This window comes from Trachypithecus francoisi, unplaced genomic scaffold (assembly GCF_009764315.1).
Source record: "Trachypithecus francoisi isolate TF-2019V2 unplaced genomic scaffold, Tfra_2.0 Lachesis_group13, whole genome shotgun sequence".
Taxonomy (NCBI): Eukaryota; Metazoa; Chordata; class Mammalia; order Primates; family Cercopithecidae; genus Trachypithecus; species Trachypithecus francoisi.
In genome coordinates this window covers 35,485,162-35,512,410 of record NW_022681458.1, presented here as the reverse complement: position 1 = coordinate 35,512,410, position 27,249 = coordinate 35,485,162, and the positions used below count along the sequence as shown (strand labels likewise).

The window sequence follows — 27,249 nt, the reverse complement described above, 5'->3', positions numbered from 1 at the left end:
CCAAGAACATTCTAAATCATGCGCTGCACTTCCCTGTCTTTTTAAAACGTACATTGAGAGGACTCAACTTTTTCTCAATGTTCGGGCTTCTAATTCTAAGCTTCACTTTTGTGACAGCAGCCAGGTATTGCCATATTTGGAACAGGCAGATTAAGATTTGAATTTTATTGACCTTTTAAACTTCCCAGGCCTCAGTTTCCTCATCTGCAAAGCTGTCGTAATAATAAATATTTTGCAAGATTACTCTGCCTGTTTATGGCAACTATGTTAGCATCATTGGACTTTATCAGGGGACAGTTTGGGACGATTTTCTATCAATCCTCCTGCCTTCACACATCCTGTTATGAGTATGCCTGTCTCCTATAGCCTTCCCCTTCTGACTTGTTTTTGCTTTTTTATTGGGTTATCAATTTTGCTTCAGGAGCCCTTGCTGTCTCTTGGGAAGTTTGGGTTCTGGGACCTAAGCTTTGCCCAAGCCAGTGCAATCCCAAGACCAGCATTTCCAGTTGGCTTCAGCCAGCCAAGCTTGCAGCAGAGTTAGGACTGGGGAGCGATCCCAAAGTGACAAAGCATAAGAGCAGCAGAGGATGGAGTTCTCAACATCAGTGTAGCTGCTCACAATCTTTTCTTCTAAACTCCCCCACACCCTCATATTCTGCATATTTAAGGTTTTGGATATTTGCCTCTAAGTGTCCTAGATAAACAGGGCGCTCTTATGTTTATTTACAGCCAGAGGGGCCCTCTATATCTTAGAAGATGTGTCTGTTTCTCCCAAAGTAAGAGATGATGTCTTAGAAAGGTAGCACTCTCCCAGTTGATAACCTGACCATAGTAAACAGAGGGATCAGACCAGACCTCAGTTATCTGGCCCCTCCCCACTCAGCCAGCAGTGTTTCCCTGTGCTCAGCAAACACCCTCGATTCCCTGCAAACAACCAAGCATAGTCTTACATCTGTGTGAGCCCCCTGAGTTCCCAGGGCTCCAGCCCTCCTTCCCCTCCCTCCACAGTGTCCAGCTGCAAGCTCCCATCTTCCTCCCCTGAGTTTCCTTGCTTCCTGCAGTTCTCTCTTATCAGCCCCTCCTCTGAACTCCCAGAGCACTTGATGTTGCCTGAGTCACTTACTTTTTGTTCATATGTGGTCATCTTGAGTTCTCAGCATGTAAATTCTACAAGGGCACAAAGCCCTTCATATCTAAACTCCCATGGCACCTAGTCTAGGAGGGTGCTAGGCGGGTGTAAGTGATTTAGTGATATTTTTACATTGGAAATGCCAGGCAATAGGTCAGCATGAGCTGAATCTGTGGGAAGGCAGACAGATCTGTTTTCCCTATTTGTCCATCTGGGACTATGACATAATCTTAGGGGGTAGGACACAGGCCAAGAACGTCACTAACTGATTTGGGACATGAGTCTCTCATCAACAAAATGGTAATAGATCATTCATTCATCAGGAAATAGTTATTAAACACCTACTATGTGCTAAGTGGTAGTATTGGGAATACAGTGATGAATAAATCACATTCTTTTCCCTAAAGTTGCTGTTACTCTTTCATTTTACAGATGAGGAAACTTGGGCTCAAAGAAGTTGAGCAACTGGCCCAAGGTTCCACTCCCATAAGTGGCAGAGTAGGGTTTTGAAGCCAGATACCCTAGTTTTCAATCTCTGCTTTACTCTTGTGCTCTCTGCCTCCCCCATATCATGCGTTTGGCCGGGGACATGATATGGACCTGTTATGTGGGCCCACAGCATCCAGGTCCAGCCTATGCTGGGAATATCAAGGAAGGCTCCCTGGAGGAGGTGACGCCTATACGAATTCTAAAGAAGTTGGCCAAGCAGCAGGGAGTGTGTTTGGCTGGTGTCATAGGCAGACAGCAGCATGCTCAAAGACAAGGAGGGATGGTTTGATGCCTTCAGGAACCAAAATAATTGAACATTCCTGAACCCAATTTCTTAACCAGTGAGCACTGTAAGGGTAGAGTAAAAGGGGCTGTCCTTGTGACTTGCTGACACAAACCCTTTTCCCAGTGAAGAGGTGCCTGAGCAATACTATTTAATCATATTTCCTGGCCAGACAACTTCCACCATCTCCTTAGCAGACAGGGTGGTCAGGAAGCAGGAAAGACTGAGATTATGGGGACTCTCTGCTGTCCCCACCTTCCCTGTCCATCGTAGGGTCTCTGCAGCCTCATACCCTATGTTCAAGTGGAATGCCTGAAAGTGGGGTTTGACCTGGGAAAGTCCAGGTAACACTTCAAATTAAGCTCCTCTTGTCAATTTCCTGCTACACAAGGCTTTCTGAATCCAAGTCTCTTTCCTATGAATAGAGGGCGGGAGGCCAGATTGCCCAGTTGGAGGTGTGGCTTTAGCTGGTGTCCGTTGAAGTCTGAAAAGCCAACACAGCATAGCGAGAATTCTGTGTGGTTCAAGAGGGTGCCTTGTGCTTGTTGAGGAGAGGCCGTTGGCTTGATCACTCACGACATTATTACTGACATTATTATTTACTGCCTGCCCAACCACAGAACTATTCTGATTCCCCTAAGGAACCAGTGAGCAGTAATACTTCTCTGTATTGCAACAATCCTCCTAATGACAGAAACAGATCCACCTCCAGGTACGTGGTGGACGAATGGGAGCAGCTGGCTGTGGCCCCGACACTTACCAACCTTGACCAGAGGTTCCACCCAGCAACTCCACCTCGCCCATGGATCAGGGGGAAAAACAACTCACAGACTGTTCTCCTCTTACCAAGGTTAAAAAGCAGCTGGAATTACTTTGGGCAGTTTGTTTTTAAAAATGAGCGTTGCAGTTGTAACCGTCTCAACGCAAGCTTCACTGTGGATGCCCTTCTTAACATATGCTTTATCTTCTGACTGAGAAAATCCCTTGAGATTTTATCATGCACAATCCCACTTGTTCCGCCTCTCCACCCTGGCACCTTCTCCGAACCCAGAGATCCCAGAGGACCAGCATCTCACCCCATGTAACTCCGTGTAATTCTCCCATCTAATTACACCGGCTGAGAGTCTGTCTTAAGAAATTCAGTGGGAGCTCCAGGTGTGGAGGGGATAAAGAAGAGATGGAAATATACCAAGTAAAAACATAAGATTTTTCTAAAAAGGGATTTGTGTATTTTCCTGGAGTCATGAGTCCTATAGGAAAAAAATTTATATTATTTTTGTTTTGTCCTTTTTAGTGGCAAGGGGATTTAAGCCTTTGGATTAAGAGAAACTCAAAAGATAATTTAATTCCATTCTTACACTTCTGCCTGGATAAATCATCCCAGAAAAAAAGAAAAAAAAGAAAGAAAAAAAGATATCAGCTGCTCTTGTCTTTCCTTCCAGAAAAGAGCTTCTGTAATCGTCCTTCATTATGGGACCTCGTGCCTCACAACTCATCTCAGTTGATTGCAGAGTAGATGGTTGTATTTAATTTACATAATCAAAATTTTTTTCCTAGAAGGAGAATCCCTGAAAAATGTTAGCTGGGTCAAAATAAAATTTTCTAAAAAGAAGGAAAAGGAAAAGGAGAAAGAAGTGTGAGTTGGGCTTAGGTATGGGAGGGCAGCAGAAACGCATGACTTTTTTAATGCCTTTTTTTGAGCTTTGTAGCCAAGCATCTTACAGTCTCTAATATTTTTCTACTTTTTCCCACTGGGACTCAACTGTATGTTTGTGGGTTACATGAAGGAACTCTCAGACTTAGACAACAATAGCAAACATTTATTGAACTCTTGCCAGATATCAGGTCCTGCCCTAAGAGCTTTCTATGTTTAACCTCCACAGCTGGTACTGGCACTGCTATTATCCCATTTAACAGATAGAGATACTGAGGCCCTGAGAGATGACACAGATAGTAATCGTGGGGCTGGGTTTGAAGCCAATCAGCGCAAAGCTGCCTTTGTATACCTGTGTCAATCTGCTTGGAGCTGTCATCTGCTGTCCCAGTGCTTAGGTATTTGGGGCCTCTCTGATTTCTTTAGATATCCTTGACAAGCCTTTTCTTTTCCTTTTCCATTTTTGTTCCTTTTCTTTGCCTCTTCCTGCCATGCAGTCACCTCCGGATGCCAGCAGGGCAGTCAAGGAGAGAGATCTCTTTCTGTGTCTTTAAATACAAGCCAGAGGCTTCTCAGTCCATCGTTTCTTTTTGCCTCCCTGTCATCAACCTCCTACTCCCCCAATCCCCCCGCAGCCTCGCTCACCATCCCCTTCAAATTCCCTGCCATCCTCACCACCACCTTCACTCTCCATCTGGAGTCCAAAGATGTGAGGGCCAGTAATAGAGTGTCAGCGGAAGTAATTGATTCCTCACACTGAGAGAATTCGCCTGCCTTTAGTGTCAATGGAGCTGAACCAGAGTCTTGGAGGGTGAGCGAGACATGTAAACAGTCCATGGCCGAGCTGTCAGGACGAAGCCAGACACACTGGAGAGTGAGTGAGGGGGCCAATGGTGGAACAAATAATTGTTTTATTGGAAAGGAAAGGAGTAAATAATATTTCAGCTCAGATATTGGCAGTTTGAAAGACATGGTTGAGAGCTTGGAGCAGAAGGATTCGTGATGCAGGTTTTAATGGAAGAGATGTTCTTTGTCTCAAAGTAGGAGGTTTCTTCCCCACCCGACGCCCCCCCATTATCATCATTATTATCATTAAAATAATTACTGTAACAATTACAGTTGATGAGACCTCAGGTTTATAGAGCACCTTTCATCTAAAAGTTCAAAGCAATTTATCTATGTGTCATCTTTTGAGAGTGGTAGGAGGGTAAGAAAGTATTATTTTGGGGGGTCATCTGCTGGGAAACTGAGGTCCAAGCAGACACAGGATTTAGTTTAAGCCTCAGAGCAGGCTGCTGGGTTAAATGTTGGGGTACTGAGTTATCTTCTGGGGGCCTTTTCTGCTGTACTCTTCCCTGCCTGGGCCTTTATCCACACGTGGCTCTTGAAGCTCATCCCTGGCACCGATGCCTCCTCCCACGCTGCCAGGGCCCCCACTGGTCGCTACAATATTGTGGCCAACCAGCCAGAAGCTCTGTGCGCAAAACAAACAGCCCGCTTATGGCTGTGCGATGAATCAAGATCCTTCAAGGTCTGACTCACACTGCTCCCATCCTGCTCAGGGACTTCCTGTAATCTGGTTCCCTTTCTTGTAGAAGCTCATGTCCTTTCTAAACATCTTTCTTCATGGTCTTATGAGGCTCTCGCTGGGAGCACCTCACATTCCTAAATGCTTGCTTCCTCCACCCCCAACAAACCCCGACCTGTTCTCTCCGAATGGAAAGGGCATTTCTGGGATGGGGAGAGAAGGTGAGTGTTTGAACATGCCTCACGTGGCCCGGGCTGCCTGTGCAGCGTGCTGCTTCAGAATGCAGCTGTCGAGAGCGTAGTCACGAGCGTAGTCACAAGCGGAAGCAGTTCCAGCTGACTGGCCCCGGAGTGCTAGATTCAGGATCTCTGCCCTGGCATGGCAGCAGCCCCTTCCTGCTTGGACATTAGTGAAGGCCCATCATTTCCACACCATGGTGCTTTTTGCACAGTAGTGACAAGTTTGCCCCTGGAGCCAGGAGAAGCTCTAAGCTCTGTAACCTGAAGCTTCAAGTAAATGAACTCTAAAAGGGGTCCCATCACACCTGTCACCTACTCCCAGACTGTCCCCTACTTGGATTTCTACATGGCACATTTTTCAGATGAGTTTTGCATCTTCCAAGTTTTGTGAGGGAGGCTGGATGCCAGCAAAGGGGAATAGAAAAATGATATGGGGCCTATATCCCTGGAAAAACAAAAAGGACTTTTTTGTTGCTGTGAGGGATTCCCTGGTGCCCGGTACACTTCCGTGCGCAGCAGGCTCCCATTTTTCGGACAGATGGGGAAGTTATGATTTGCCCTCACAATTGGATCCCCCGGGAGCTAGAATCAGTGTGAACAGCTATGCCGGAGGGAACGGTTCACGCTGCCGAGGGAACGGGCGCTGCCAGCACACCAGGCGCCCCGGACTCTGTGCTCTGATTGCCCTTCGGTGGTCACCCATGCAGGCAGCCCCACCAGGCACAAAAGCATGATCCCCATTCCGTTTTGTCAAATGAGGCAAACTGAGGCATGCAAGCATGATTGACCCAGGCCAGCATAGGAAAATTCAGCGAGTCCTAGCCAGGCTGGGATTCACCTTGACTGTTGCCGCTGCCGCTGAGAAAAACAGAACTGGAAAGAAATTGTGGACTACTCTTCTTTGCACTCTGGTATCATTCCAGAATGCTAGCAAGGGGCCCTGTAAGTTGACTACAGAGGGTGAGGATTTTATAGACACAGAGCAGACCAATGAAAGACCCGACACTCATGCTGAAAGCAGCCTGCCCCAAAGCCTTAAACTTCACATTGGCACCGGTTGCCTAGAAAACCATTCCTTACACAAGCAAACATGTTTCATCCAAGTGGCCTCCAGTGTGTGTGCTGGTCCAGAAGCAGAGCAGACCCGTGACCACACGGCCTCAGGAATGTGCCTTGCTGGCCAGCCAGGTCAGCGAGGGAAATGGTATTCACCCAAAGGACCAGGGCAGAAGTGGGGGAGGCTTTGTTGTGTGCCCTCAATTCTCTAAAAGTTCACCTTCAGAGAGACTTATCAGACGCGCTGTCTGGAGCGGCCTCCTTCCGCACGCCGGGAGGCGTTCTTGGCAGCCTGCTCCATGAGGAACAATGAGATTGGCGGGGCCCTCACCATCATCGCAGGGTCTCTGTGGAAAAATAGCCAGCAATTATAAATAGATGTTATTCGTCGTTTCCATTTTCTTGCCTTCAAGGTTTTTTGGAATAATTCTTTCAGTTTGTTTTGGGTTATTCTCTCCATGTACTTCCTTTGGTGGGTGGTCCGACTTCCTCCCTTCTGAAGAGCTGTGGTGTCCCTGGTTGTGAGGGGATTGTGGATAAGAAGCTCAAAATATCAGATATTTCTGGTGGGAAGAAATGAAGGAAGAAAATGCAACTGCAAACAGCCACTCTTAAAAAGGCACTGGGTACCGATGCAGATACACAAACAGACACAGAGTTTGGGAACTGTTTGAGCCCTTGGCGTTAAATAGCAAGTAAGAATAACAGCAGCATTAACAACAAATGGCTATTCGTTGAGCACGTACTGTGTGCCATGCACTGTGCTGACCCATTGATGTGCATTAACTCAGCAGCCTCTTGGGAGCTTGAGTACCTTGCTATCTAAGACAGCAGATGGAGAACGGGTGGTTTCAAACACAGCCTGGGCTCAGAAACACAAGTTTGACATAAAATCTTGAAAACTCAAGTGTCTGAAACACTGTTGATGGATTTGTGCAGGGGGATGATTTTTTAGAAACCCAGCCCCAAGAAGGGGGGTATCGAGACTGCCTCTAACTGTGCTTTTCGTTTCATCTTCTCCTGTCTGGCTCCCAAGGTGTCATGTGTGTGTAACTCTTCTCTTCTCCACACCCACCATCCTGTTTTGTTTTATACTGATAACAATAAAAATAGCCAGGGGCTCTCAGACACTTCCTAAGGCATCTGGCACTGTGCTGGGCCTGCATGTACCTTCGCAATCCTGCCACCATCCCCAAAGCTGGAGACTGTTATTATGTCCATTTTGTAGATGATGAAACTGAAACTCAGAGAGGTTAAATACCTTGTCTGTAATCACACCATGAGCAAGGGCCAGAAAGTAGCTGGGTCTGTCCACAAAGCCCACGTGCTACACTTCCCAGATTACACAACACCCTCTTAGGTATGTCTCAGTTAACAGTAATTTAACGTTTCTTTTGTCACAGACCTTTTCCCTAGAAAAATGTGCCTACTCACAAACACAAAATTTCAGCAAACAGCATCAGAGCTCCCCCAACCCATTTACACTTGTGTGTAGGCCCTAGTAGAAATCCACGCATTTAAGAATATGTGCTCTAGATGATAACTTAAGAGCTTATAAATATACGGGATGCTGCTTTCTCACTCCATGGGCCATATGTTCACATATGGATATATATGTGCTTCTAAAAATACCACACTTACAAAAATTAATATGTTATCCCATCTGAACTCTTGCAAGCTAGATTTCTGCTGGGTGAGTCTCGAAATCATGGATTCCAAATCCGCTCACTTTTCCTGTTGGCGATGTGTCTTTTAATTTTGGTAAGTCCTTCAGCCTTATTTAAACAGAACAACTCAAAAGAGCAAGATTCTGTTAAGTCTCTTACATACCTTACGCCCATTTTGTGGAAACCTAACTGAAGCCATAAGGATTCTTTATACCCGATACCTGCTAATGCTATTGTGCTGTGTCAATCTGGTATTTTCATTGCCCTCAGATCTTCATCCCACAAGGAGACAAAGGGAGGAAGGGGAGGTCTCTGTGCCCTGGAGTTTGACTACTTGGGTTCAAAGCCTCCCTCTGACCTTTCTTCCTCATGTAACCTTGGGCAGGTCACTTAACCTCTCTGAGCCCCAATGTCTGCATCTGCAAATGGATGGTAATTGTAACAGGGCCTGGTTTGGATGAAATGAGGATTAAATGAAATAATATCTGAATCAACAGCCTGGCCCATAGTAAATGCTCAATAAAATGTGATATAACAGCTTTTTAGTAAATGGGTGGTACAGATGCAAGGCAGAAATTCAAGGAAATGAAATTTACTTAAAAAAATCTGACCTGACAGTGAACTGACTTCTCCATAAAGGCTAGGTGACTGTACTGAGCCCGAGAAGCCGGTGGCGTGGCTTCAGGTCTGAACAGACCAGAGACCTTAGCACTGTGCAGACCCGCCTTGCAGCCTTTTTAGGCATCATGCAGCTTCTTTGTTGGGAAGTTGTGTGTGACAGTGCTGCTTTTTTCCTCCTAATTTCCTCACAGGTTTTAATGTAAGGATTAATAAGACAGTGTTTGTAGATGTCTTTGAGCCTCCTGGAAGAAAGGCACTCCAGGAGGTGATAAATTCTCTGGCCTGGATAATCTACTCATGAAATATGGAATTTTGAAAGTGTGAGAAAAATCTCAAATCACTTTGACAGCATTTTAATTATAGTTGATTTGTTTGCCGCTAATAGTGAAAATGCTGTCAGCATGATTTGCGATGTTTCTTCCACTCAAAATGTTATATTTCATGTTTTTGAGTCACAAGGCAACATTTTGGTTTTCAGATACAACCAGAATAGCTCAGTAAATGTGTTGGGGCACAGAGACAGAGAGTATAAAATGGATCAAACTCCACGGAAAGCATCATTGTAGCACGCATTCTTCTTAACATGGAACACCAGCCTCGAGTCCCTTATTCATTTACATTTATTTACTCAACAAAAAGTGAATGAGACCTCCTACATGCCAGGCACCAAGCAAGTGTTGTAAATTCAGCAGTGAAGAGGCAAGGTCCTTGCCTTCATGGTGCTTATTGTCTAGGGCAGGAGACAGATCATAAACAAATAAGCATATTGACAAGACCTTTCCAGATTATGATCATAGCAATGAAAGAAGTAAGAGGATGGTGAGATAGAGAATAAGGGCATGCCATCTGAAATAGGGTGGTGACAGCAGGTTTCTCTGAGGAGGTAACATTTTTACTTAAGCCTGAAGAATGTGCAACAACCAGCCCTGGAAAACACCAGTGAGGAGTATTGCAGGCAGAGGAAAGAGCACTTGCAAAGGCCCTGGGGTTAGAAAGAGCTCACCATATAAAAAATGTCTTCAACATCTTATGATCTTATGATGAGCAGTGTGAAAGGAGGTCTTGCTTGGATGGCAAAGGTTATGATGTCAGGACTTGGGCAGAGATGTTCTGATATGTAGACCCAAAAGAAGGGGCAGAGTATTCTTCCTCAGAAGACCTAAGTACTCTATCTTCGATACAGTAATCCCCTTCCAAGTGGTTCTGTGTGGCATCCCTAAAGCTGGATTCTGACAAGGGCCAGACATTGTGGTGTCCTGAAAGAAGGACTTCAGCTTGGTGAATCTTCCAGCACAGGCTCTGTTGACTAACCCAGCCTTTCGTGCCCTGCTGGGAAGTGTCAAGCATGGAGACAGTTATGGAAACTAGAAAGCCCTTTTTCATGTTTGCCTAGTGATGAGAGGAAGAGATGAGATTGTTGCTTTTTCATATCTCTCCCGTGGACTCTTAAAATGAACTTCACTGTCAAAATTTCCCATGGCCCAAATGTAGGTTTGGGGAGAGAAATGTAAGACTTTGAAGTTGAGAAAGAAAGTAGAGAAAGCATTCTCTAGACAAATGCTCACCATGCAGACGTCAGAATCTGTGAGGAGACAAGTAAAAAGGCACTCGGGGAACCATTTTAGAGAGAAAATAAAGAACTGGGAATAGAGATGGCTATTTCAGCTCAGGAAAAAAATAAATAAAACAATATAAGGTAGTGTTAAAGCTTTGAAAGGAATTTTTCATTTAGGAGAGATTATGAATAATGAAATGCAAACACTCTAGTTAATATGTCCGTTAGCTGGCTTATGTTGCCTTCTGGAAAACGAGTGATACGTTCTAAGAGGAGCGGCTTTTCAAGTTATCCTACTTGACTATCGCTGGGGTGAGCTCTGAGTCTATACCCCAGATTCCTTTAACCAAACACTGGATATTAGACACTAGATGCAAAGCCATATTTATTCCAAAGCCAGAAACTTCCGAAGCCTGTGCCTAACTCTTCACAAATGAACCTGACAACACTGAAATTTCTAAGGAGATTTACTCCAACCGTAGCAAATCCCTCATAATAAAAAATTTCCCCAAATGAGTCAGTCACACATGAGGTAAATGAGACATTCTGCATGAAGTCAGCATGTCATTTGGAGTGTGCCCTTTATATAAAAGTCCCAGCCAGAAGACCATGTGGTTACATAGGGCTTGTCCACAGGGCAGAACCAGAACACTGGAAGTTGCGGGGATTTCAGCTGCCGAATTGTAACTCTGTGTCACTTCCCCTCAAGCAAACCTTCTAGAAAAATCTCGTTTTTCTAAGAAGTTCAAGTAAGGCTTGTTGATTATTTGCTTCACAAAAGGATTCACCAGAGGGGTTCTTTAACTAACAAGCTCAGAGAAAAACTTTTTAGTATGACTGAATTGTATGAAGCTTTTTCAAAAATGCATCCCTTCTCTATATGTATGTGTAGATGCATAAGGATGTGTTTGTTGCAGGCAGCATTACAAGAAGGGATTTGGGGTGGTCTATATCCGTGGAGTAAATTGAGGCAAGCTTGTAACAGTGGCATTTGTTGGGCAGCCCTGCTTCATTGCTGATTCTGTTAATCCCCTAAATGACTCCATGGGTGATTAGGCAACCAGATAAAACCCTCTCACTTCTGATGAATAAGCCAGTGGGATGTCAGGGCCTCTCTCTGTCCTTCCTAGAGAAATTGGCAACACAAAGACTGGAACTATCTGGCGATCCTTTAAAAAAAAAGTTTAAAAAATTATTTATTGAATGTGGGTCATGTCCTGGGCACTGTTCTAGGTGTCCCAACCTACTGTGTCTCATTTATTCCTCACTCCAGTTCTGTGACATGGATGATGATGGTGATGATGATGAACTTACTTCTACATCTGCTAAATCATGAGAGCTGCATTCTTTTACAAAGAAGAAAGTAAAACTTACCCATCATCCCACCACCCATGTCTCTGGCCATTGTTAATATTTTAGTAGTCTTTCAGACTTCCTCTGTATGTTTATGTAAGGAAATGTATGTATACCTTTTAAAACATACTTTTAAAAAATCTCCTTTTAAAAAAGTTAACAGTATAGCATGAACATTTTTCCATTAAAAAAAAAATTCTGGACCTGCAGATTATTGATTGTAGCAGCAGATATTCCATTTTATAAATATCCCAAAAGGATTCACCCTCCCTCTACGGTTGGGCTTTGAAACTATTTATGAGCAAAATATCCTCCCACTTTTTATATTTGTTCAAAATATATACACAAAGATGCATATGCATCTTTGCACAATTGTCTGATTATTTTCTTAGGAAAAATTCCTAGCAGTAGGATTGGTGGATTAAAGGCTATGTACATATTAACTTTTGTCACATTTCACCAAAATGCCTTCCAGAGTGTTTGAACAGATTTCCATTCCCGCTGATACTGAACCTCTGCTTATTTGTTCCATCTCTTAAAGCAAGGTCACTTCTGCTCTGTGGCTCAGCCTCCTCGCCTCTGAAATGGGTGTGAGAATACAACAAATCACAGTTCACATTTACTTAGCACACACTGAGTGCCAGACTACGGACTAACACTTCATATTGATTAGATCTTATCATTTAAGTCTCACATCAACCCCAGGAGAAGATTGTAATATCCCTACTTTACTCTTTTTCTTCCCATTTCTGAGGCTCAGAAAGGTTCAGTAACTTGCCTGAGGTCACCCAGCTAAAGAGTGGCCAAGCTGGGGTACAAGCCCAGCTCTGTCTGCTTCTGGGATTGGGACTCTTGCACTCTGGGCCCTGCATTTCTTAGTCCAGATGAGTTGTCTGATTCATGAACATGGGTGGCAGAGCCTCTCAACCTTTGTGCACATTGCCAGGGCATCGCCATGGCTCGCAGGAATGTGTCTGTCCAGCAGTGCTTGCCTTAGTGTGAAAGTAGCAAGGAGGGGTTTTCTGGAAAGTTTGGGAGTTTCCCCTGAGAACAAACGAAGCATCTTTTTACTTTTGTTTTGGAAATGAGGAAGCATGTTTTCAAAGTCAGCACCATCTCCCACACTGAAACCACAGACCTAAACAGATTCCCCCAAACTCACGGCCTTCTCAATCTGTGACCATGTCTCCATTTCTTCCTGGGGGGTGAAACTGCCGTTTTGACTTCTCCAGACTCTAAGGAGCTTCAGCGGTTCTTTTTTGACTGTGGGAGTCCAGCCCTGTGGGGTCTAAGAATGAATTAATCCTGGTCCACTCCTGCTTAGACTTCCTTTACAGGTCTATTATTTGAGTGGCTAAGTAACATAGCTTCTGGGGGCTGAAGTGAGGCCTCAGGCCTCCCCAGCTCACACCAGCCACTCCTGCAGGCAGCCGGCAACCCCAGATCCTTGTACGTGACAGGAACCATTGGCAGGCACATCCCAGAGAAGGGTGCATTCCCAGCCCTCTCTTTACCCGCAAGGAAGAGATTTCTTAAGTGTTGCTTTAACAGGTTGATGCAAAATAAATAAACAGAAAGGGAGGGAGAGGGAGATGGATGGTTTTCAGTAAATAATGGTGCAGCGGCCAGCAGTTGGAAGGGAGCTGGTGGGCAGGAAGTTTCCCACCTAAGCAGTTGTGACAGGAGTATTAACTGGGAGCCCAGAAAGCAAGCACAAACGCAGCACAGTGAGGACTGCCAGAGCACATACCGGGGCTGGCAAATGTGTGTCTGTCAAGATAAAATGGTGCATTATGTTTGCACCTTCCCATGAACCGAGCCAAGGGTGTCTTTGAGGTGCCTTCTTCCCAGCCCTGGCCAGTTTGACTCTGCTTGGAATGAGCACAGGCCTCTGCTTCAGGAGGGCAGCCTGCCCTGCCTCTCGCTGAGGCTCATAGTTATGTGCATGTAGCCGGTGGGCCCCTGGAGACTCACCCCTGCTTTTGGAGAAAGGTTTTTATTGCCTTATCTAATATGAGGCTGATTCCTTTTAAGAACACATGTTGACTAGACACTGCTGATGTGAACCTCGCAGAGTCATCTTAGGAAGGGCGGTGGCCCAGGGTGGGGAGTCTTTGTCACTAACAATTAAAGAAGGGATGGCCCAGGGGAAAATTGAAACAGGGGGCTGGAGGGAGATGGGAAAATAAGCAAATGTCTCCGAAACATCCCCCGTGTGTCTGGCACAGTGCCTAGCCCCTTACGTCTATATTTTTTCATTCCATCTTCTCCCCAGCCTTGTGGAGTGGATATATTTATCCTCATCTTACAGATGAAGAATGATGCTCAAAGGGGTTCAGCAGCTTGCAATGTCACAGAGCTAAGAAGGAGAGACTAAGATTCTGAGAGAGCATAATGGAAATAAAAATGGTGCTACTGAAGGAAGAAAAAAATGTGTTTTGTGATATTTGATAGAATGATGCTCCTGCTTTTACGTGGGCAAGAGATAAGGCCTTCCAGTCATGTGTTTATTCACTCTGTGGCTTTCACAAAGCACAACAACTTGCAGTATCTCTGTTTGCCAGTCTGTGCAAGCAGACATAAGTGCCCTTCGCTTATCCATCCGAAACACCTGAACGTCTCCAAATGAACAGAGAGACATGAGTGGGAGCGACACAGCAGTCCTTCTCATGTCCTTCGAGTGATCTTTTCTTGTCTGTGCCATCCCCACTCAGGTATGACTTTATCGAGATTCGGGATGGGGACAGTGAATCCGCAGACCTCCTGGGCAAACACTGTGGGAACATCGCCCCGCCCACCATCATCTCCTCGGGCTCCATGCTCTACATCAAGTTCACCTCCGACTACGCCCGGCAGGGGGCAGGCTTCTCTCTGCGCTACGAGATCTTCAAGACAGGTCAGTGTGGTCACACGCAGGGGCCGGGAGATGGGCGTTTTAGAGAAGAAGGAGGGACAGCACCCAGTGGGCTGAGGCACTGGGTAAGGGTGACAGTGTCATCCAGCTTGAGCACGGTGAGCGGTTCAAGGTGAACCCAGAGACATCCCGAGAAGAAGAACCAGCTCAGGTTATCCACTAGCTTAAGGGGGCACACTGCAGAATGCGGGGGCAAAGCAGCCGTTGTTTATGGTATTAGACAAATAGAAAAACACTTCTTGAAAGAATCTGATTTTTGTATGCTTTTTAAAATCAAAATAGTCTTCATGGGAAAAAGCAAAACTCTGATGACTTTCTCACGATTACTTCATGGTCTAATGTCTTCATTTGGAACTATATGGGACTGAGGACATAATCTTTTCATTGCTTGGAGTCTCTATAAAGATCTTACCATGACCTCCCAAATGGGGTCACACCGTAGCTTTTAAATTAAAACAAGGCTTAAAGCAGGCCACCCCATTTCTCCGAGCCGAAGCCATCCCTTGGTAGTCCATGTTACCACCTCTGTCCATTGAACCCCTACTCTCTAAATGCCAATGAACTTGACTCCCTGAAAAGCAATCAAAAAAGAGCAGAAAAAGAGTCAGAGGGCACTGCACTTGCTTTAAGTTGACTGCTTGATTTCCATCAGGTCCCCCTTAGATTACTTTAGGGCCTGAGACTATGGGCCATTGCTCATTTCCAAAACTAAATGCAGCAGAATTTTATTCACAAGACCCCGCTTCATCAGCTACACTCACACTCTCCCGGTGGTGTGTCCTCTTCTGTGATGTGTGGAGCTTGTTATCTCGAGGCTAAGGGAAGCATGTCCTCCAGTCCTTCCCACCCACCGCCCACTCCCCTCCTCAGAGGCTCCCCTTCCATCTATGTGTGTGTCTCCCCTCTCCCCCCAGCAGCCCAAGTTTTACAACTCGTGGATGGAGTCTGGTTCAAGGGGAGGCTGTCAGCCTTGTCATCAAGAGGCCCAAGACTGGCGCCTGTTGAGTTCAGTGTGAGGGGAACTATTCATATATATTTTCTTTTTCACTAAACAGTTCTTGAAAGGAAGTGGTAGCTGCTGAAAGCACTTTTTATATCCACTCTGTCTAAATATTTGTCGGATTTGTCTGCCCGAGAACAAGAACGTGGAATCAAATGAAGGGGTGGGGCCAAGGGGACCGTGTTGTGCAAGAGTGGCAGCCCAGGCTGCTGCAGGGCACAGGTCCCAAGAAAGTCTGTCTGCCTTGGGTTTTCATGCGCCTGACTGTGATGAAGTCACAGGGGCTGACAATCTGTGTGTCCAGTGGCTCAAGCTGTTGTGAAATCCATGAGTAGCTTGATCCATATTCCCCTGAGTCTTGCGCAAAATTCAGATCAATGCCACCAGCACCAGTGGAATATCCTCTGCTGCTGAGCAGTGGGTAGAATAAAATAGAAAGAAACAAAAGAGGGTGCTTGCTCTCTTCGGGTTGGAGAGGCAGGTGTGCAAACCCTTTGCACGTGACAGACTCACAGGCAATGTTATTGGATGAGTATGTATGTAAATTGAAATGAAAACTATGATATGAGACAGAATGAATAAGTGCAAAGTAAAGGTACAATTGACATGTGGTGGTTATGAAAATGGGGGAGCAGCGAGTGGCTTAGCAATTGAGGGTCTCCAGAGAATCTATTCAGTAGCAAGGTCCCTAGTGCTAATGCTGCCACTTGGCTGTACTGTGCTGGCCATGAAAGGAAAACAGCTCCAAGCAAGATCTTCCAGGAAGATGGCCAAGGGAAGTCAGAACAAGGGTGAGCAGGGCCATGAAAGCTCAGGCTTGGTCTCACACCACCCAACTTAGTATTTCGCAAGGCATCATGCTACATTCTCCAGAAAGCCATGGGAAAAGTCAATGTTCTCTCTATCCATCATGCAAATTTGAAAGGAGGATATTAAAAGATAAAACATGTAAGAGGGTGTCATAATTCAACATTGCTGTCTTGAGGACATGCTGAAGCAGGATTTCAAATGAAGCAACAAGTCTGTGAACCACCTAGCAACAATGGTGCCAGCCAAGGGATGGCTTCGGCTTGGAGAAATGGGGTTTCCTGCTTTAAGGATTGGGGTTGCCTAGTGAAGAGATGATTGTGAGAGAAAGCCCTGCCAACAACAGCCACACTCCTGGCAATGTGAGAGAGCAGATGAGAGCCTAGTAGACTCCTCAGGGCCACTTGTACCTGCCATCATACCCACCTGCTGCTAGAAGAGCAACTCTCCGCATGAAAGTCAATCTTACATTTGCCAGGCTCGGTGGCTCATGCCTGTAATCCCAGCACTTTGGGAGGTTGTGGCAGGCAGATCACCTGAGGTCAGGAGTTTGAGACCAGCCTGGCCAACATGGCGAAATCCCGTCTCTACTAAAACTACAAAACTTAGCCGGGCCTGGTGGCACGTACTTGCAATCCCAGCTACTTGGGAGGCTGAGGCAGGAGAATCGCTTGAACCCAGGAGGTGGAGGTGGCAGTGAGCTGAGATCGTGCCATTGCACTCCAGCCTGGATGACAAGAGCGAAATTCCATCTCAAAAAAAAAAAAAAAAAAAAGTCAACCTTATATAAAGTGCAGAAATGTGCAAGGGAGCAAAATTCAAAACAGAGAAGTTTAGAAAAATGAGCATTCATGCAGATGCCATGTCCTATACCCACATTTCCATTGTTGGAGTCAGGAGAGAAAATATACAAAGTTTACGTCATCCACAGAACATGAAAGAAATGGGTGGACATGCTGCAGAAATCCAAACAAACACAGCTATGTTTGCTAGTCGGATTCATAGAGAGGAAGAAGCGGGGAAAACTGTAAACACAGATATGCAAATAGCCATACTGAGGGCTCTAGAAGCCTTCAGTGGCACATTATCCTGGTGAGCCTCTGCTGCAGGACCCACGGTGTGAGTGCTGACCAGGGCATGTGGCTGGCGTGGAAGGTTCATGTCTGCCCTAAGTGAAGTGGTTTATAAAAGATTCTGTATGTTACCAGACTGTCTACATTTAAAAGGGTAAGTCAGAACAACTCATAAATTTAAAAGATCTCAAATCAAGATATCGTAAGAACAGAAAAAAAGGAATTTTTAAACGTAAAATGTCATGTTGAAAACAAAATCAGTGGAAAATGTGTGTGTGTGTTTGGTTTTTTCCAGAAGCCCCTTTAACCATAAGTTCAAGATCAGGTTTTCTTTCCTGTTTGCTCATGACACTTCAGAAACTGACATTTCTGGGGTCATTCACAGAGGTAGAGAAAACCCGGGGTGCCTACTGCCTCCACTTCCTGAATTCAGGAACTGAATTCACCTTCTGCGGAAAAGGCAAACTCAGCTTCCGGTAAATCCACCGTGTTTTAAATGTCTTCATACCTGTAGATTCTTCTACTTGCAGAGTTATTGTAAAATTCACAGTGGAAAAACGGAGTGGACATTTTTCATAGCAGTCCTTTCCTATGAAATCATTTACTGCAACCCAAATCCCCCAGCTTCTGTGGACAATCTTAGCCTTGAGTGGGCTTGAGTATTTGTTGACTCGAGTTCTTCGTTTAACCTTTAAACCTTCTAAGACATCTCAGAAAAGGATCTTGGATAAGGCAGATGTCTGCAAGAGCCAGCTTCTGTCTCCTTTTCTGAGATCTCTTCTTGGCATCTGCTATTCAACTGCTTTTGTGATGCTGCAAACAGTGAGATGGTACGATTAGAGATGAATGCATGATGTTAATAGACAGATTTGATCTTTCTGCATAAAAACAGATAAAACTGGGCAAAAGTTTTTCCACTGCCTTCAAAATGAGTCAAAGGATATACTCATTTATAGCCATATATCAGAAATGCTTTTTTTTTTTTTTTTTTTTTGCCTTAAGTACCTAAGGTTGAAGTTGCTTTTCAGACAAATGCAGGAACTCAAGACCCTGAGAACAATGGATACTTTCAAATTTCACATTCTCCAAGTCTCTCTTAGACTCACTAGATGTCCATCATGGAAGCACTTGTGCCCCACTGATGACAGGAACCAAAGAAAGATTCCACCAGAAAATTCCCCACTCCCAGGGGGGTGGAGATTCCCCTTGCCTTCTAAGGGAATAACAATAGAGCAAGCTCTAAGAGGGCACGTCAGGATGCTCTTTCTAGCTCTCAAGCAAGAAGTGAATAGAGAGTTAATTTCCTCCAACCATGTGTGAGGCTCAGCTGAGTGGCCCGCATGAGGAATGCTGCACAGCAGCCATAAACTCTAACCTTTTCAAAATTCCTCTTGGCCCCCTGAAGACCCGCCAGCTGGCTTGGCTTTGCTGAATTGCCTCATCCCGGGCCATTGAGGAGGCCCTCAGGAGTCTGAAGCCCAATCATAAACAAAGCTGGGGGAGGCAGCCCCAGCTCATCCCGCCAGGACTAGCTGCCCATTGAAAACTCTGGGCCTGCCCTGCTGCTGCCATGCATATGAATGATGGGGTGCAGAGCCTCTGAGATTTGCTGCTTAGAGCCTCCACAGAACCCATGCAAAGCTTAGCCCTTGCTCTCGTGTGTTCCTAGTCCCTACCCTGCCAAGGCACAGCACAAGGTGGAAAGTAGGAAGTGATGGATGGATAGAGAGGACATACTGGAATTTTCTGTCTGGTGCTGAAGAAGGTTGCAACTCCTCCATCCCCACTTATTTGCATGGCACTTCTTCCAAATCAGACATTTGCCTCTTTCCAGAAAGCTGTCATCAATAAAGAGACTCAACGAGAGGCCTCCTACAGGAGCTGAGGATAAAGACATCGCCGCAGGCTAAGATCAGTGTATTGACATCACCTAGTTATATTTGAGTGTGAGCCCCAGAGGACACTTCCTGCCAGTAAACACCTAGTTTATCAAGTATTTCTGGTGGGTTTTTTTTTTTTTTTTAAATGCTTAAGAGTGTCTATTATCCTCCTCAAAAATCCTGCTTCCTTTTCTTCTTTTAAAATCTGAACATAATAAGTGAAATCAATTCTAATTGTCCAGTATTTCCATTCGTTGCGTGAATGTGCACAAGCTCGTGCTCCGTGGGTCCATAGGTCTGGGTTGCAGTGCTCCTGGGACCCATCTGTGGTGCTTCCCTGGCAAATGGTGGCTGGATTAAAGCACAACAAGGACCCTTTTAATATGACTCCACCTAGAGGCATTCAGAGATAGGGTGGCTGCAATCCTCTTATGAGCTCCTGTTCCTGTTCCTGCTGCCATCCAAGTTTGCACCAGGATGCGAATGTGTGCCACATTTAATCAGGATGCCTCCATGCGTCCCAAGAAAGCAGACACAAGAGCTCAGGAGAGAAACAAGACCATCCACACCACAAAGGAGCCAGAAGCCTTCCAAATGTCAATGCACTGCTGCATTTTTCCAAACTTGTTGCCGGAGCGGCCTTTAACATCCCCAACGGCCTGCTGTGATCCACCAGCTAAAAACATCGATTGTTAATTGTCTGACCACTACAGAGCAGCTCGTTTTAATATAGTCATGACATGAATGAGACCCAAGCTCCCCTTTGCCCCTCCCCTGAGGCACCTTGGATCTTGGAGGGATAAGGGGCACTTCGTTGGCTGTGGTACAATAGGGGCTAGTGTTGAGGTCAGCAATAAATAAGGGGTAACATTGTTTTCCCTGCTGGCAATCAGCAAGCCTTCCTTAAGGATTGAAATAACTTACATTTCTGGAGTGAGCAGCTGAGTAACTGAGAAAGAAGACTCTGTTCCTTTTCAAGAGAATCCCTCTCTCTCTCTCTTTCTCTATCTCTTTCTCTTTCACACACACACACACACACACACTTCTCTCTACCCCTACCCAATTCCTCAATTGCTGCTCTCATTCTGATATGTAGAGCAAGCCAGCTGTGCCTCCCTAATTTATGAGGGCTTGAAACGTGCATGTGAAGAGCGTGTTGCTTCAAGGGCCACTCCAGTGGCAACAAAAACCTCAAGAGTAGGGGGATTTGGGCCCAAACATTTAAATAACCCACGTAACAGAGGCCGCGAAGAAAGGCATCTTCTTCTTAGTGCTACAGTTGTCTTTTACATACAGGCTCTGAAGATTGCTCAAAAAACTTCACAAGCCCCAATGGGACCATCGAATCCCCTGGGTTTCCTGAGAAGTATCCACACAACTTGGACTGCACCTTTACCATCCTGGCCAAACCCAAGATGGAGATCGTCCTGCAGTTCCTGATCTTTGACCTGGAGCATGACCCTTTGCAGGTGGGAGAGGGGGACTGCAAGTACGACTGGCTGGACATCTGGGATGGCATTCCACATGGTGAGTGATGTCATGAGGCATTCTTCAGTAGCTTGGCCTTTGCCTGTTAATTGCTTTAGTGATGATAAAGAGGAAGAACAAAGACTTCAAAGCTCCTATGAGTTCTTATATGACCCATGGTGACTTTCTCTTCTTCCCCTTCACTAAGAATAGCTTGAGAGAAATTACAGGAAGGCTGTCTACTTTCTTGGAAATATTTCTTTAGAAAAGGATAGGAGACTAAGTAGACACTTGGAAAGGATGAGAAAACTTATAGATAGTGTTCATTTCTACCCCAAATTGTCAGGATAGAAGGTGGCTTGATGGCTAACCCCTATGACCAAACAGAAGGACTCCGAGCCAGACTGGCCGGGCTTAACTCCTGGCTCTGCTACTCACCAGCTATGCAACCTTAGACAGATTACTTACCCTATCTGTGTCAAGTTAGCTGCTATCGTCGTCATTATTATTACTATAATTTTAAAATTACTATTAATATAGTCATAAATATTGAAAAGGTACATCACCCAAGGCTGAGAGCCACTAGTACTTCACAGGCGAAGACCAACATAGATCCTGGGTCTAATCAGTACTGGAAAGGAATAAATCTTTCACTTTTGTAGTCATTCTAAGTATCTTCTAATATAAAGGAGACATGATGACTAAGCAAGAAGAGCAATTTCATTTCCTGGGTAAAGCACAAGACTTAGTCAGAAAACTTGGGTTGGAGGCCCAGCTCTGCTATTTCCTAGCAGTATGAATAAGGAAATCACATGCACTCTCCAAACTTCAGTTTCTTCCTCTGTAGAACAGACATTGTAATGATGCCTTTCCAGCTCATCTTCCAGGCCACTGAGAACAGAATGAAGCCAGTGAAAGCGGCCTGTACCTTTTTGGTGAAAAAGTGAAAGTGCTTTTTAATGTGCAAGAAAAATATTAGCCATTGTTCTTGAAACATATCTTTGGTTTTTATGGCAAGGTGTACAAAGTGATGCTTCACTGAATAAAATGCAGTGAGGGGAAGGGAAAACAGAGTGGAAACCAAGTTTGACATTTTGATTTCCACTGACTTCTCTTTGTCTTGAATGTCCAGTTGGCCCCCTGATTGGCAAGTACTGTGGGACCAAAACACCCTCTGAACTTCGTTCATCGACGGGGATCCTCTCCCTGACCTTTCACACGGACATGGCGGTGGCCAAGGATGGCTTCTCTGCGCGTTACTACCTGGTCCACCAAGAGCCGCTAGAGAGTGAGTTGGCCGATTGGGAACCTCTGTCCTGTCCTTCCATCAGGGCTGTGAGGGTATACAGGTGGAGAGAGGCTAGCTCTATGAGAGAGAAGATGGGAACTCTATGGATTTATGGTGGCATCTGAGTTTAGAGGCACCCACATCCTCTTGCCAGGAAGAGGTTGATGAGAAAAGAACACATGTCAGTCTGGGTGCTTATTTCTTTAAATATATATATATGTATGTATATATATATAAAGCAAGAATTAGTTATTTTCAGGGAAAGTCATGGCACCATCTCATACCTCAGTTTCCTCATCTATGAATGAAAGAGAGGTTAGTTAGGATGCTCTATACAGGGTCCCTCCTGTGCTAACATTTTTTTAGTCTGTGGCCATTTTTTTCCCCTCTCAAAATCTCAGGGGCCATTGTCACAAAACTGAACCATTTTAAACCTCTCTTTCTCTGTATTTTTTTGACATTAACCATCTCTGGGCCTGGGTAATGTTTTCCTGACTGGATTGGTACAACTGCTTAGACTTGGACTTCACACATCCACCAAAGATAGTTTGTGGAGCTTTTACTATGTGCCAGGCACCAAGCAAGGAATTGAAAACTGTCACTCTGACCTCAGCTGCTGTGGGACTTGCGGTCCCTCAGCACTGAGCAACATCTTCAAATCAGCTGCTCTTGGACATGTGTTTCAAATGTGCTGCTATTTCTACTTAAAAACCCAAATGATAACTTTTTTTTTTCTTTTTTTGAGACAGAGTCTGTCTCTCTTGCCCAGGCTGGAGTGCAGTGGCTCGATCTCAGCTCACTGCAACCTCCACCTCCCGGTTTAAACGATCCTCATGTCTCAGCCTCCCAAGTAGCTGGAACTACAGGCATGTGCCACCATGCCCAGCTAATTTTTGTATTTTTAGCAGAGGTGGGGTTTTGCCATGTTGGCCAGCCTGGTCTTGAACTCCTGGCCTCAAGTGCTCTGCCTGCCTCCGCCTCCTCAAATGCTGGGATTATAGGTGTGAGCCACCATGCCCAGCCCCAAATAAGTTTCAAGACTAAAGAAGCACTTTTAAGAATGCTTCAAGCTGTGGAAATCCTGCCCTGTTTGCAGACAACTCACCATATATATAACTACAGACATAGCGGCCTGGCCTGCAGGAAGGTTGCTGGGTTTTGCATTTGTTTTCTCATCAAAGAGCCTCTGAAGATTGAGTGACAAAGAAACAGTATGGCAAATTGCACCAGGTCCCGTGAATGGCCAGTGCAGTCACAGAGTAAGGAATAGGCTGATACCTGATAAGGATTGCTGGCCCATCTTAGACACATGCACACACCCATATCGATCAGTGTTCATGGCATTCATGGAAGGACAGCAATGCAACTGACAGCACAAGGCCAGAATAAGTGACTGCTGGGTCTATTTGTCCAGACAGGTGGTGCAGGGGAATAAGAGAGTGACATGCGTGTGCTCATGGAGAGGTTTCCCAAAGACAAGTATTCATGCTTTGTAATGTCTGTCTTCTGTGCCAGAACTCACAAGACAGTTGAGTGAAAAAAGAAAGAAGCAAAAGTGCCTCCTGGGTGTTTATTAATAAAGCAGGCTTTCCACGATGTATGAGCTCACCCAAATCGCCACAAGTCTATCTCACATTTACCTGTATTGCAGTAATGGTGCATCTGGCATCTGTAGCCTGCAGCACTAACAGTTTTTGTGCTTTAGATTGTATTTTTAATTTGTATGATGATTCTATTATTTATCCATAGCCTGATTTCTTTTAGGTCCCATTTAGTTTCTTTCAGACCCAGATGGGTTGTCAAGCTCCGTGACTTGGTGTAGTTGTTTTTAAAACATGAGCATATAATTAGGGTCTGTTAAATGAGGAAATGCCTGCAAGGACTTGTGCCTAGAAGGGAGGCAACATTTGGGGGACCCCAGGGTATGAGGTTGAAAGACCTAACTCTGCATTTGACCTTTCCCCAGACTTTCAGTGCAATGTCCCTCTGGGCATGGAGTCTGGCCGGATTGCTAATGAACAGATCAGTGCCTCATCTACCTACTCTGATGGGAGGTGGACCCCTCAACAAAGCCGGCTCCATGGTGATGACAATGGCTGGACCCCCAACTTGGATTCCAACAAGGAGTATCTCCAGGTACTTGTGCAGATACCAGAGGATGTGCAGAGTGTGTATGTATTGCTGGAGTAGGAGGGTAGCTCCTCAAATACGGTGGACAGAGGACACAAAGAAAATAAACACAGCATACATGAGAACTCCACTGATTCATTCATCCAAACAGATGTGTATGCCACGCACTGGGTTACATGCTGGCATACACTGATCAGAGGGAGCCTGCTCCTGCCCTTGTGGAGATTACTGAGCCTGGGAGGAGTTGTTTGGCCAGGATGCTGTTTGCTCTATCACTATAGATATTCAAGGAACATTCTATAAGCTTGTTTGAATCTTCCTCATTCTTGGCACGGGAGGCATCAGGGACATGGGGGGCATTCTCCTAAGGGCAGGTTTGTTGAGGTGCTAACTGCGCATGACAGCTTCTCATGATCTTTGCTATTTGGAGACAGCCCTGCCAGGAAGGTTTTGCACAGAGCTATCAGAAGAACACATGGGAAAATGTCACTACCAGGAACGGAACGCAAGGCGTCCAGATGCTCAGCAGCATCTCTTCAGACCATTGTTTGCTTTATTCTGAATAAAACTTGCAGCTCGTGTTGAGTAATCTTCCCGCACTGCACACTGCTCCAGTCAGTTCTCATCCCCTGGGAAGAAGTAAACAGGGAAAAGCAAGCTACTAGTTCCACACCAGAGCAGTGACTGCTTTTATGACACATGTAAGACAGCCTTGTGACCCACTGACAAGCCTGTCCTAGCTCTGATGCGACACGGTGACCTCTGCTCTAAGAAGGATGTTGCAAAGCAGACAACAGGAAAGGGGGAAAGACCACTTAGAAACTCCAGGGAGTCCACAGAGGTTCTAACAGCAAGCCCTGGGGCCATTTGTCATTGTCTCTCCTCTCTGCCTCTCCAAAAATCCATCTCAGCCTGCAAAGCTTCCAGAAAGTTCTTTATAACTGGCATCCCCTATCTTTGACCTTAATCTTATACTTTCTCCTATTGCCATCCACCTGTTTCTCATACGTGTAGATGGCACTGTGTACTTATTTGAATGTTTAGTAATGCTGAGCACATTGTAGGTCACCAATAAGTGCTTACTGAATTGAATTTAGCCAGTGTGTGCTAGCTACATTTTGGTCACGTGGAGACTGCCATTCAGAAACACCATGGCCAGCAAAGGAATGACATCCAGCAATTTCCAAATGGGTTTGGCATTGTGGGAGGGGAAGTACCTTAAAATGTTGGCCATCCTCCTCATAGAGCAAAAGGTCAGGCCTTGGTGCATAAGCCTAATTGCTTGGGCAGACTCTACATGCCCTTTGACCCCTTAGTGACCTGAGCAACTAAGTACACAATGGAGGGAGAGGGTGTGGGGAGGGGATGCCTCTATGAGTGTGACTTTTGGAACTAGGGCATTGTAAGTGAATTGGACAGGAGTAGAGTGTAGTAGATTCAGCCTTATTTCTTTAAAGCAGCATCTGCTTCCACAGTTCAAGGCAGGCCTTCATTTACTAAGAAGGGATTATAGTTCTAGATGTTCAATGATTTAGAAAAAATGAGTGTTGTCCCTTCATATTTGCAAAAGAGAGAAAAAAGAAAACCTAGCTTTTCAAGGTGTCTGATTTAGTGTAAGATAATGCAAGTTTAATCGTCCAATGGAATTGCAAACTGATACTAATTACAAGGACGTCTCAGCGAATCACAGATACAGGTTGGGAGAAAAGTCTAATGATTGCATCCTTTGGAAAAAAACAAGACACTGCCCTGTGTTGGGAATGGTGGTCTCTTACTCCTGCCCTCTCTTCCCCAGGTGGACCTGCGCTTTTTAACCATGCTCACAGCCATCGCAACACAGGGAGCGATTTCCAGGGAAACACAGAATGGCTACTATGTCAAATCCTATAAGCTGGAAGTCAGCACTAATGGAGAGGACTGGATGGTGTACCGGCATGGCAAAAATCACAAGGTAAATCCATGATCCTACCTTAAAGGCACATTGGACCAGGGCAGGAGGGATGGGATCAGGGGAGCTTTAAGCCGACCTCCTACAGGAAAGAGGGCCTTGTGTAGTGAGGCTCAGATAATTGATGGAGGCAAGGGTCGTGCTGGCCTTGAAAATCTTCTCTCTTAGGCTAAAGCGATTGGAAAACACCGTTTCTCTGACAGCCCGGTTGCTGTTGCATCTTGCACAGCAGAGAGAGAGAGAGCTTGCAGAGTGTTCTCTGACTTCAAATGAAGGAGAAAATGTGTCCCCAGTCCGCTTCTCCCCACACAGGATTCACTGAACACTTATGGCCTGAGTCCCTTCCACATGCTGGGTTAACAATCACAAAACCACATGACACTACAGTTCAGGAGTTACCGAGCTCTGGAAATGAAAGGGCACAAATCCTGAGAGGGAATCACAATGTCCCGCAGAAGAAAGAGGACAATAAATAATGAAGAGAAATTCAGTTTGTAGGGGATGGGTTCTGAACTGGCAATCATGCTTAGCAGCGAGGCATTGAATTCTCTCTGCTGGTGTCTCCCGCGTCTGCGGCTCCCGGAGGTGTGGTCTGTGTGGGTGATGTGGGGCTATTGTTGTATACATATGGATAAATGTCTGGCACTCCACTCTCTTAAGACACATGACATTCTGGGTCTGCAGCTGGCATGGCCGATGTGGTGGCTATATGTGTATATACACAGCACACTCAGCACATAGGGGCTTATTGCAAACAGCCAGGGGCTTGTGTGGGTGGGATTGTGGTATCTGTGATGGGAGCACAGGGCATGGTGCCCCCTGCAGAGCAGGAGCTGGCACAGAGGTCTGGAAGGAGAGTGTGATGTCCGGGAGATTCCCAGGGGCTGCCTCTCCTTCCCTAAAAGGGAGGTAGGGAGGGAGGAAGCGGGTCTCTCCTGCAGCGTTCCAGTTCCACCAGGCCCTGGTCTGTTAGGGTGTGAATTATCAAAACGGGTCACATGTGGCCAAGCCTAGGGAGGCCAAAGATCTTTTCCAAAGGGAATCTCCTCAGCCCCTATCACTGCCCCAAGGCAGCTTGCCCTGGCTGGTGCAGCTGGAAACCTTAGACCCAGAAAATTCTGAACTATGACGTTGGCAGCCTCACTTGGGAAACGGGAAAAGGAGTAGA

At 45.6% G+C, this 27,249-nt stretch overlaps 1 protein-coding gene across 4 annotated transcripts in view; it reads left to right on the top strand.

Moving 5' to 3' along the window:
* Positions 1-27,249, top strand: part of NRP2 (neuropilin 2) — a 115,364-nt gene that overhangs the window by 19,401 nt on the left and 68,714 nt on the right. For all 4 annotated transcript variants that reach the window (XM_033230589.1, XM_033230590.1, XM_033230592.1 and 1 more), the window contains exons 3-7: positions 14,289-14,470; positions 20,545-20,775; positions 21,848-22,003; positions 23,970-24,139; positions 25,929-26,084. In XM_033230589.1, the coding sequence (XP_033086480.1) occupies positions 14,289-14,470; positions 20,545-20,775; positions 21,848-22,003; positions 23,970-24,139; positions 25,929-26,084 (895 nt within the window). The remainder of the gene's footprint in view (positions 1-14,288; positions 14,471-20,544; positions 20,776-21,847; positions 22,004-23,969; positions 24,140-25,928; positions 26,085-27,249) is intronic.